The 13,231-nt window shown below is 30.0% G+C and overlaps 1 protein-coding gene across 1 annotated transcript; it reads left to right on the forward strand.

Moving 5' to 3' along the window:
* The first annotated feature begins 2,203 nt into the window (after positions 1–2,203).
* Positions 2,204–12,950, forward strand: LOC108770548 (uncharacterized). Its single transcript, XM_018522179.1, has 4 exons — positions 2,204–2,394; positions 7,473–7,527; positions 11,180–11,338; positions 12,129–12,950. The coding sequence occupies exons 2-4, from the start codon at positions 7,483–7,485 to the stop codon at positions 12,315–12,317; spliced, it is 393 nt and encodes a 130-aa protein (XP_018377681.1). The 5' UTR covers positions 2,204–2,394; positions 7,473–7,482; the 3' UTR covers positions 12,318–12,950.
* Positions 12,951–13,231: the final 281 nt, after the last annotated feature.

The raw sequence follows: 13,231 nt of genomic DNA on the forward strand, positions 1-13,231 counted from the left end.
GCTAAGTTTCGCGATAATCAGATTATTTTTTTAAATTTGAATTTTAGGATTCTGAAATCAGAATCGAATTTAATAATCCCGAAAACGAGGGGTCTTCTTTAAATCTCTTTGTTAGAAAGTTCCGGTCCTCAAAGGGTTAATATTGATATTAATATAATTTAACATAATTTAATTTTTGCTTTTAATGCAGACATTTGTAAGCTATGTCCGATCCCAAATAAAAATCCTTCGATATCCTGCGAAATCTATGGCATATATATCGATCTCGCGAAGACTCGGCGAAAACGAGTATTATATATTACAAGTAACGGGCGAAAGGAGGCTAATGAACGTGAACGCGAACGCAAACGGTCGTGGGTAATTTGCTGGCAGTATACACACGTGTGCTGTGTCTGTGAGTGGGTGTGGAAGTAGTGGAAGAGCGGCGGCGGAAACAAAGACAGCGAAAACGTAACACAAAATATGCGAGCCAGATACTTGTGTGTGGGATAGACTGTGCAGGCACAAGTATATAAGGTATTTCGAGATACTGCTCTACGTCGTATCCTTCGCACATAAATAATACATATTAAAAAATACGCGTTCTTTCATATATCGGGCAACAGATGAATCTCATCATGATGCGTGCTCGTGGTCTACGTAACTATTGTTGATTTACATAGCGTGTTGAATAGAAAATTTTATTCTGAATCTTGAGGCTCTTTGAATAATAATGAATTAACTTCTTTGAATTTTTAAAAATATTATCAATTGTTCTGGAATTGATATAGTATCGTTTATTAAAAACTTATAACATTGTTTGTTTACTTAAATTTAAGAAGTCTTTGTTTTTATAGAACTTTAATTAAATGTTTAATTTTAGTAAATATTTAATGTTAATAAAAAAATTAAAATAAGAAACTTTTTTTTTAAATAATATATTGAAATTATTCATAAAACGAATCAGAGCCTCGCATTTTTTTTAATCAATACGTCATCGCATAGCGAATGCTATGATGTCATGTTCGAGGCGTAGAATCGACGTAATCCTCGAGTCACTATCCGATTCTTGGATTCTCTTTTATTTCTCAGACGTTATCTCATACATAATTACGTCATTGCAAAAAAGCAAGTAGTTACTAAATGATATCTTCGTATTTGTGGTAAAACGAGTTGAAATAAATTGCCATTTTAAAAGTCGGGCAGCTGATTAAATGTGTAACAATGCATGTACTATTTTTAAGTTAATTAACGAGTTTGTAATTATTTGCGCAAATTTCAATAACATTTTAACTGACGTAATGTTTATTATTATTATGTGATGGATTATTTAGAAAAATTAATCTAGAAACATTGCAATTTTTTGTAATTCACAGAAATGTATATAAGTTTGATATGAAATATTTTAATTATCAAAATGAGAATTCTAGAAAAAAAACGAAGATACCAGTATGTTTTAGTTACTTGAAGATGTTTTGAATATGTTTTTATATATATTATTGTGATACTTTAAAATTAATTAATTTAATATATGTAGAATTCATGTAACAAAAAAATGTTTTAAAAACATATACATATTAGGTTTGTAACTATTCCTTTGTATTTAATCTTCTTTAAATTATATTACAAAGAAAGTTTTACTTCTTTATTAATTAATCCTTTTTACTAACTCAAACAGAACAAAAGTTGTCATGGTATCAAAATATAACGTCAAAATAGTGCCAAAATGAAAACTAAAAGTTACTCTTCGATCAGTCGCGAGTTATGTTAATGTCATTTTAACGATAGCGTGACGTGTTGTCTTGTTTGAGTAATCCCTTTTTTCCAAACGCAATTATATACACATATTAGAGAGTTTTTGTAATAACGTCGATCTAGATACGCAGCAAACGCTAAAGTCATGTTATCCTTTTCTTAATTAGTTGTTAAGAAAAAGATAACGTGACCTTAGCATTCACCATATCTAGATAAACGATATTGCAAAAATTCTTTATTAACTCAAACGAGTTTACCAAAAAAAGGATAAAACATGTTTTTATATACACGCCATTTCTTCGGCTTGTTTGAGTCTTTATGTTCTTTTTGCTCACGCGACTTTTCTTCATTTTATCAATTATGTCATCTGACTTAATCGTATTTTAATTTTGTTCTACATTAAAACCCATGACAAAATATTATATGGTAACATCCATCAAGCGAATTTACGGAGGAAATGAGCGCCACTGGACCATAGCGTCTGTATTCACTCGATGCGTGAACACCACGATGTAAAAGTCGGCATGTTTCCGTCGATCGTAAAAATCGAGGCTAGCTGACGCGCCTGCACAATGCGTGGTCGGTCTTCAGCATCAGTCGTCGTTGAACCCTCGTCTCGTGAGCATCTACGACCGTCCCGTGAATCGAAAGCGTGAACACGTAAGTACGCTCTACGACACCGAATACGCCCGACGCTGACGTGCGTGAATGAATGAACTTAGGAGTCTTCTTTCATGTTTCTTGCAAATCGGGAATTTTACGGTAAAGCTATACGGACTGCTGTTTTAAGACGCACCCGACGCTTGCTCCAGGCTCTTTGTACTGTTCTTTTGTGTGCTGGTTTGCGGGCCGACTAGCCTTGACCGGTTGGAGTAAAATATTAGAATAAGACGCCAAACGTTGTTCCGGTGTATACAAACACACAATAATATAGTACATTTTGTTGAAAGATAAAAATTCTCTATAATACTAAATACTTAATTTTTCTTTCTGAAAATATTTTAAAGAATAAAGAATCGTGTATATATACATATGTGTGTGTGTGTGTGTGTGTATGTGTGTGTGTGTGTGTATAAAATTTATAATTAATGGTATATAATTTACAAGGAATATAGGTGATAAATTTACAAGATATACATAAATATATTTCCATTTATTATTAAAAGAAAGGTATAGTATTTTATTGTGAAAGAAAACGTCAATTCTTTTTAGCAAATATTATAGTCATATGCTGTATTCTTTTACGTCGTACCAAATGTGACGCTTTTATGATATCTTTATCTTAAGCAATTTGCGAAGAAAATAAGTCCGTGAACTTCAAACGTATCGCGCATTTGTATGTACGCAATACTATGATGTAAGAATACCAGGTGTACGCATAACATTTGCGTGGATGCGCAGTCATTTAAAGTAATGAAAACATTTGTGACTAATCAGAAACTGGCTTCAAATTTTATAAGCCAATAATATAAAGCCATTGTTAGAAATTTGCCCCATATTACATTTAACTGTATTCAATTATGCGCAATCTTACACTTATTCTTATGTCATATGCATAGTACGATATTTTTTAATCGATATTAGTCACAGAATATAAGAAAAGATACACAGACGTTATAAGAATAAAGAAATTTAAAATAATATCATATATTGTATGCCATCAAAATATAAATTTACAAGTTTCGGAGTGCTTCATACTACATGTACAATTTTGTATTTTAAAGTAATATAATTATGACAAAATAATTATTAGCGATATTGGTTAGAAATATAAAAGAAACAAAATATTTATTTTAAATTGTTACAATAATATAAATATTGACATCCAATGATTTTAGATACTGTTTTCATTATTTCTGTCAATATTTTTCTTTAAATCAATCATATATAGCCTTGTTTTGAAAACGTACAGCTTTGAAAAGGAAAGAATGAGTCAGAAAGAAATTACAAAAACGGAGTCAAGGTAGTGGTGATCGTCGTGAAAGTGTTTTCCTTTTCGGTATAAAAAGTGCGGTCCCTTGTGTTACATGACCGCGATTTGTCTTTTAACGTTTAGTCTACGTCTCGTTCGAAATAACAAATTATTATGAACAATAACAAGACCTTGTTATCCATATCAAATTGTTGACATGATTGTTGCAGAAGATAAACAACTTATATTATCCATATTTATATTTCAATACATCGTTGTTCATTTACAATACTAAATGTTTTATTAATATTGCTAAATCTTCTATATATTAATAATTTCCTATTGTTCTTACTGTTAATTACTTTCAGATTCATTTTTTTAACTCTTCTACTATGAATGAATTTTCATAACTACTATGAACTTTTTGAGTTTAATACAGTTTTTGTGATTAAAATTTTAATAGTTTAAAATAACATTTGATAAAACTTTATTTGTTTACATTAAAATAGCGCTAATTAATAACATTTTCATAAATTAGACATAAAAAAAGTGTAAAAAGAGTTCTTAATTGTGAGGATAAATTTTTATCCATAGTAATGTTAATGAAAAATATAAATAGTATTTTTTAAATCATTCCTATATATTTCTAAATTTTTTAAAATAAATGTTTCTTACAAGGTCAAGTAGTGTGCATACGGATTTTGCATAATTTCAAATTTGTTTAATACTATAATTTATAAGCAAGTACATAGCACGATGCAAAATTCAAACATTCATGAGAAATTTGAATACAAAGTTTCTCGTGCGCCTTCTGTACCTATACTATAAATATAAATGATAGTTTCTGCTCGATTGATGTGAAATGAACCAAACAATCACAAATAAAACAAGGTCATGTAATATAAATAAAATTTATTACTTGTTATGCTACGCTTGCTATTTGCCAACTTTGTTCGCGTACTCGGTATAGAAGGCGAGAAATTTTTGATGCACTGAAAAAAAATTTAGTCAATTTTAACAAATATTTAGTTGAATACTGCCAACTAAATATTTATTAAATATAAAGATATATTTATTTGATACAAGAAATGTTAATTTGATTTAACAATCTTTTTGTTACTAAACAAATATTTATTTACTGTAAGTAAATTTTTAGTTTAGCAGTGTCGAATTAAATATTTATTAAAAAATTGACTATATTTTTTCTCAGTGTGCGAATTTCTCGCGAATAACTTAAATATTTATTACGTCGTTCCATTTGCCTATGAATTAGTGAGGGGTAAAACAATAACTGAAACATACATATTTAAAGTTATATGAAAAGAATGGTTTTACTGAAGTATATATTTAACTAAATTAGATATAAATCTGAAAATAATGTTCTTGGACTATCAAAATAATTATGTAGGTCGCTCAAGCTGGTTATTAGAATATAAAAATTTTTGCAGCATTGCTCATCATGCTTGAATTTTTTATACAATTGTTTTCATAAACTTTTCAGATTTGTATATATCTACTTAAATTGTTAGATACTTCAGTAAAATCGTTTTTTTTTTTATAGTACACATGTATCAGACACATATCTATTTTTTTGTATATATTTATTTTTGCTGAAGGAATCACAATTACTTTCTCTTAATGTAATTGTCGCGTTGAGAGAAAATGATTGAGAAAATAAATTCACTGAACGTTGTTATATCAATTTCACTTGACGATTCACAGATCTAAATCTAGAAAATTCATTACCTCGCTTGACTGACTAACAAACGCTTCTTACTCAATGACGATATAAGCATTCAGGACACACATTGTGCTATTTTAGTTTTGTTGCATTCTATCCATCTTGGGTATGTCACGGTCATCATCATACGTGCCGACCCGTTCAAGTCATCCAACGATCGAGAGATGACGTAAAGTTTGTATTAGTTCAATTAAGCATGTACAATATTCGCCTATGGCGATATACAAATATTACAAAACGATATTAATTTGTTGCCATGTACATTATTGATTAAGGATTTTAAATTATTACGATTAGTAATAATATAATTACATGATTTGATGTATAATTATGTCACGAGTATATTTATATTCTTATCTTCCTCTTCTGGGAAAAATCTATGTCACACTATACATTGTGAATGTAGATTGGATTAGAATTATGACTTGCGAATTGTTGATCAGTCAATTGAATTGATGAATCAGCGATTCGTAAAGTTCGCAAATCCGAATATAATCCGCGTTCACAATGCGTAGTATAATACGAGCGCTTTACGGAGTTTCGAACTGAAACGCGCACGCGTTCGTTAATCTGTGAATAACATTCCCGAGAGTTACCCGATGTACCTAAATATAACATGGAAGTGGATTGTTGTTAAGTTTCGGTGCGCGTGCTCCTCGATTTTGTATTACTTCCGATTCAATAGCTCTTTATACGTTCAACAAATCATATTAATTATTGATAAAATATTTTTATAGCACACCTCATATATATACATATATATATGTATATACATATATGTACACATAGATACATAGTATATGTATATTTATTAATATTTAATTCAATATTAAAGCACACAAGATTTTTATTGTGCGAAGAAACAGCGTCAAATTTTGCTATAAATAATTTCCTCCACGAGAAGGCAAGTAAAACACATAAAAATGTCAACACACAAGAACTACGGAAATGATCAAAGAGTTGAATTTAGACTCGCAGTCATTAAAATAGCAATAAATGTCACGATGATATATTAAGGTCACCATGGTCACGACATGTCATCGTAGACTATACGAGCACACAATTGGTTGTAACGCTGTGTGCGTCTTCCGGTTTCTGATAAACTATAAATGTAAGATTTTTGATATCGCTAATTACAAGAATTCTTATCTGGACACATAGTAAATGCAAGAAGATATTCGTACAGGGGAGAGTTTTATTTAAAAAACCTTATTTGTAGAAAATACATTAATTAGCAATTTTGTATAAATTTCTTGATTTTGTACAAATATTTATTTAATTCTTTGTATGTTCACAAATAAAACAATTTTTTATTTTCGCTTTTAAAGATAATACAGTTTAATTTACACATTTTTTTAGGTAAAATGATTTCAAGAAATATAGTTTATTTTATTGTTTGTTAATAAATTATTAGTTAATATTCACTTTTTGAAAATGAAAGGCTTTTTTAAAAGATTTCTCCCGTATACAAATACTTTGTAACTAATTATATAACAAATGGGATTTTATTACGATAAAATGAGATAAAGAAACCGCTGATAGTTCCGCAGCAAATATAAGAGAAAAAGGATTCGGTCTGCGTTCCCCATTTGCCAATTTTATATGAAATAAACTGATTTATACTTCTCTTAACTTTTTTATTATGCTTGTATATACTTATATATGCAAAATGTAATTGTGTTTCGCGGAAGTTTAATAGACGTATGCATTAGTCACACGTGTTGTCAAATGGTACATTACTATTTTACAATATGTAATTTATGTCTTTTTAAAGGAGGCACTTTAACACCATATACTTCTGGTTTCGTTTATACGACTGTAGTATGATTATATCGATTATCATGTCTCCATTTCTCTTCACCATTCATTACGTTTTCATGCGACTTACATTCTGTGCTTATAGTCATTGTATTTATACGGCGCATTTTCGGTTCCCACCAATATACACGTAATCGTAACTCATCGTGTAATTTTATAAATCTAGATGTAATGTTTTTTTCACAAGCGAAAGTGCATTATTTTCCTATTTTAATGAATAGCATGCATAATTAATTAATTTCTCTATTATTTTTTTTCTATTTACAGATCAGACGAAATGACTACAATTACGAGGCTGTCGATCATAAAATTTCTTGAGCTTGTAAGTATATTAATAAATATAAGATAATGCACAAGATATTATATTATTTGTTTTATACATATCGTATTATTTACTTTCAATAAAATTGGTATAGATTTATAATTACAAAACTGAATTAATTACCTTAGAAAAAGCTTAGAAAATTAAATGGCATCACATTTTGTGCCCTGTTTTTGTTTGAATATATTATTACATATTTTTAATTATTTACGAAACTAGATTGTTGGAGCAAAGTTTCATCAACTTCAACAGCGTAGTACTATTTTATCTTTGTGAGAAAGTGTAGATATACATCAATATAGACTTAAGGAACAAATTACAGTATAAATCCTCTTATATATATGTACTCAATTCAATATAGATTTTATACAGCATTATAAATGAGAAAAATTATGATTGTGATGAATCAAATTTTCTTATTCATAGCCTCAATCGTATGATGTCACATTACAAAACATTAATTAACATAACTAGAAACGCATACAGGTTACACTTGCAAACTAGAAGAATAAATTGCTGTAAAGAGCTCTTCTATTCTTAGCATGTGAAATTACGTAGAAAACTAAATTCTCGAGAAAGTGCGTGATTCAAACTGCATAAAATTATTATAGTATTCCATGCATATATTTCCAGCCGCAAGAGAAACATTATCCTCGAGGTTGCTTCGTACTTCTTTAAGAGCTCCACCATGCCCTCGAATTTATTTTTAACGTCACTGCGCTGTTTCTTCCGATCGATTGATCCAATTTCTTGTAACATTTATCGAGATTTAAATCGTGCTTTCGAAATCAAGAAAATTAACGTCTTCCTTGAAGCCACAGGGCTTCATTGTTGGTTACGCGACATTCCGCGCTACATATCTTTCGCGATTCGTAAGACGGTAAGAATGGAGAGTGACATAATCCGTGCTTATTACCGCAAAGATTGTCCTCCCTCTTCTTATTACGGTTCGCTTCAAGTCTTCCGGAAGTCGATTGGTACAAGAAACTTCCGTTAGGATTCTTTGAGTCCTGCGTACCATAAAAAGCCTGCGTCTTTTGTGTAGTAAGCTCGTTTATATTTGTAAACGATGGAAAATTATAGCTCAATATTACGTGAAAAGAACGATTTTGCTGAAGTATTTAAAAATTTAGCTAGATTTGAAAATAATTTTATTGTACTATCAAAGTGAATATATAAAACGCTTAAACTACTAGAATATAGTTGCTAAAGTATGAAAATTTTTTGCAACATTGTAGCATTGCTTGAATTTTCTAATTATTTTGATGGTCAATAAAATTATTGTTTGATCTGTTAAAATTTTTATTTATATTTATTAATGTTTCAGTAAAATAGTTCTTTCTGTGTAAGTTCGATTTCAATAATGCATTGAAATGATCGTATATTTTTTCCTCGCGTTAACTTAATATAATACTAAAAGTATAAAATAGTTATTATGTAAAGGCGCCAAGTGATAAAAGGCATTATTAATTAAACAGTCTAATTTAAAAAAAGACAGCTGTCTTGCTAAGAAATTTATTTCGTTGAACACATACATTTATTTAAATTTGTTTTGAAATTAACGCTACTTAAGGATGTATCCCGAGTCATTTTTACAAATGTGTTAATATAAACTATATATAGGTATAAAAGTTATCATAACATTATGTTTTTATTGAACAACACATTTTTGTAGTTTATTTATTATTTTTATTGTTATAAACTAAAATTTAAATATAATAACAAAACTTTAAATTTTTTTGTAAGTATTTTAAGTATTCAAAATAACTGGTGCAAAGTTTCATTGCGATATACTGATAAAGATTTAAAACAAATAAATATTTTGTTTATTTACTGGACAACTAGCCCACGCATCGCAATATAATTTTACATAACTATTCTTAAATATATAAAGTACATTAAAAAATTGAAATTTTTATCACTTATTTTATAATACATTTTCATACATTTCTATTCGAGCACATATTTAAAAAATATTACTATTTATTAAAATAATTTATGAATCATAAATTATGATCATAAGTTATGATCCAGATAATAAACCGCCACCAAAAAAATTTATTATATTACTTTTAAATTCGATTTAGAATGATCTGTAATTTTTTCATCATTTCGTTATCATTTTAAAATATGTCAGATACATTCTTAACATTATGCTTGCAATATCAGCAGACACGGGTAATATTTCGGCGCTAAGAGCACGCGCAGCGAACATGAGAGCGTGAGATCTGGCCATCCAGTCAAATGATAATAGAATCGACATCGAATCGACGCATATATCTTTACGTGACTACGCCTGATTCCTATTAAATATAATTTTAGCTTCTTTCTTTGTTTGATTTCTTGGTAAAATTTTAACGACCACACTATGTTATTCGCAATTATTTCTTAGTTAATTTCTTAGCTAAATAATGTAAAATATTTTGCCAATGAGCCATATATTTACATTAATTTATAAGCGAAAAGCATAGCATTTAAAATGAATTAATAAGTATTATTAGTACACACGCGCGACGTTACGTTGGATAAATACAAAAAAATAACTATTCTTGTTTTGCATAAAATAAAAACATTATCATACAAATATATGAATTAAATTGACAAATATATGGCTGAAATTGAATTAATAGTGATCGATATGTATAGATAAATTTATTGCACTGCTTTCTTGACACGCGAATAAAGTCCATATTTATATTGCTAATGTATCGTGCGATATAATGGCACTCCTTAGTGACGAAGCTCTGGCTGTAGTAAATGTAAATGCGACGTATGTATCACGTGCTTATCGACACGTGGGTTTGAGTCCGAGCGATTCTTTGAGATATACTGTACTGTATTCGGTGTTAGGCGAATGTGTTCATCGCATCGAAGGCCGACTTGTGCAATTTTAATGTTGACGCCATGGATGACTTCAAGATGAAAATTGTGAAATAAAACGCCCAGAAATTTATGGCACATTTCTCAGATTACCTATCTCCAACTTTCGTTACTTATCAATTAGCCAAAGAAAGATAATCAGTATTATTATTTAATTTTTTATACATTATTATTATATTATAATAAGCATTAAAAAATATTCTATATTATAGAAATAAACATCGATTCTTTTTAATTAAAATAAAAAGATCTAAATTTGTATAAATATTGTTTTTCTAGATTATACATTCCATGAACTTTTGAAGATTTTGGTGCAATTAATTTTGAGATCTCTGCCTTGATCGAAGATGTTTGTTGTGTTCATACATAATGACATACTTTATGTAGATACTATTCTTACGTGCTTATAACTGTGATAATGATCCGGACTATATCAAACGATCACATTTATGACCTGTCTAGAAATAAAAACTTGCGAACTGGGACATAGTAGTGGGCAGAGTAGTGGGCAATATTTTATTTATGATGATATTGAAAGAGAGTCGACGTACCCTCTCTGGATCGACCCAGTTTCATAGGCGATATCCGTACCTTCTCTTTGTAGTAAAAAAAACTGCTAGTTTCCGTATGAATGATAAAAGCAAGAGATAATTGAGAGTACGACAAAGTTTTATTTCTGATGGACCTTTGTTCTTGATGAAAAAAAAGAAGATATTTTAGCGTATAGGCTAAGAAAAATTTTTATCCATTAAATGTACATTTCTGATTACAGCTCTTGGTGTGCATCCTTATCGGATTGCACTACAACTCCTTCAATGGGGGAGATCAACCTACCGCGATGGTAACCATGGGCACCTTTGGGGGCTACCTGATTATTCTGGTCGGCTTGTTTATCGGCAGCGTGATGGGAACGCCAGTGAACCGTCGCGTGGTATGTTTCAATAGATATTGTAGGATAAATTTTTCAATAGATAGAAATCGTAATATAAAGTTATACAAAATAAAACGCAAGGTGTGACAAGCCAATAACTCCAAAAATATGGAAGACGTAAAAAAAAACGTTTTAACCAATTGATGTAAAGAAAACACGCAGTTACTTTGAAAAATTATCCATTTTGCCTACATATATTTATGGTATGTCATACTTTACATGGGCTACTCTGTGTATAAATAGAATTCGTGGAAAATTTGAAACACCGCGAGACTCAAATGTAGATCTAAGAAAACTAGCGAAATTAAAGAAACTATGGCTGTATTCCAAAATTGACTGCCAGTACTGAAAATCTATAGTGCACGTAACGTAAACTGTAGCATTTTCAATGCTGGCAGTAAATTTGGAACACAGCCTATGTTTAAATTACTCCCTAGTTGACACCAACAAAAAGTAACAAACATTGATGTTACTTTTAATTGACATTAACTGGGTCGTAACTTGTGATACATTATTTCTTAATTTATACCCGGGAAACAATGTTATATATATGGATATATTTTATAAATATCTATATATAATTGTATGTAAAAAATATATCAATTTTAATTATATAGAATTTTAAATTATATATGAAACATTTTTTCCCGGGTATGTATATGTATATCTACATAACAGATTACATAATTAATATAGTAATGTGTATAAATTAAAATACATACGTTAATAGCTTTACGATTGATAAAGTATCATATACAGATTTTTACAAATGCAATTTTTTATCTTTTAGGATCTTTTCTTCTCACTCATTGGATGTGCTTTGTTCGTCACTGCGGGTGCACTTAACATCGACTATTTCTCGAAGATATCATACAAGTCGTCATTTCGTGATACCGGCTTGGCTAAAGGTTCTCTCAGTATTATTGAGGGTGCCGTTTTCCTTGTGGACGCGTTCCTCACTTTTCGGGGGGAGAACTGAGATTTGAGTCGCTTTTAAGTACAACGAGGGACTGCGCGACCGGCAATCGGTGTTAATAACATTCCGCGATCGGCGGAAATCTTTTCTAATCTGTAAGAGATTGGATACTGCCAAAGAGTTTCCCGAAAGAAACTTTCTTTTCAGCGGGGTAGCCAAGTGTAGCCGAACGTGCATCATACGCGCGATGTCGCGAAGTTCCGCCGATTTCTCTGAATTATGCGAAGCACGAGTTACGAAGCTTCGTGAAATTCACGACTTGTGCCATTTGTCTTGCACTTCGCACGAAGTGTCCGTTTCATCGGGATTAATCCACCTTTCTTTCACTTGACTTGTCAGGATTTTGGTGTAAAATCTTTACAAATTTAATAAAGATAAAATATTCTCAAGACATTTTCTCTTACTAATAAAGAAAAATTTCTGGAATATTTAAATGTTTTTGAATATAAATGCAACTTCGCGATGATATTTAACCGATGATAGTACAAAACGTGCAGGGATCATGACAATGATACATTCTTGCATATTATACAGCCTTGGCTATACGTATAAAGCACCTTCAATTTGTTCCTTCAAAAAATGACTGTATTAAATGCCAATAAGGAAGACTAATGAAATATTAAAATTATTTAAAAAATAAATATTATTTTTTAATAAAGATATTTTTTAATTTATTTTTTGTTAGAATGTCAATTTTGGGAGTGCTTTATATTTAATCGAGCCTATACATTATATACGTTATATGTTAATATTAATAAGCGGCAGTCCCTTTGTAGAAGCCAGTTGGTATTATAATCATTAATAAAAAATGTACTCGTACTGATATCGCACTTGTAAGTTTAAGTCATTTGTTTTGAGATTTGACAAGTAGCGATAATAAGAAAAATAAGGAATATCATCATGACATATTTTTATAT

Source organism: Trachymyrmex cornetzi, unplaced genomic scaffold, assembly GCF_001594075.2.
Source record: "Trachymyrmex cornetzi isolate Tcor2-1 unplaced genomic scaffold, Tcor1.1 scaffold129, whole genome shotgun sequence".
Taxonomy (NCBI): domain Eukaryota; kingdom Metazoa; phylum Arthropoda; class Insecta; order Hymenoptera; family Formicidae; genus Trachymyrmex; species Trachymyrmex cornetzi.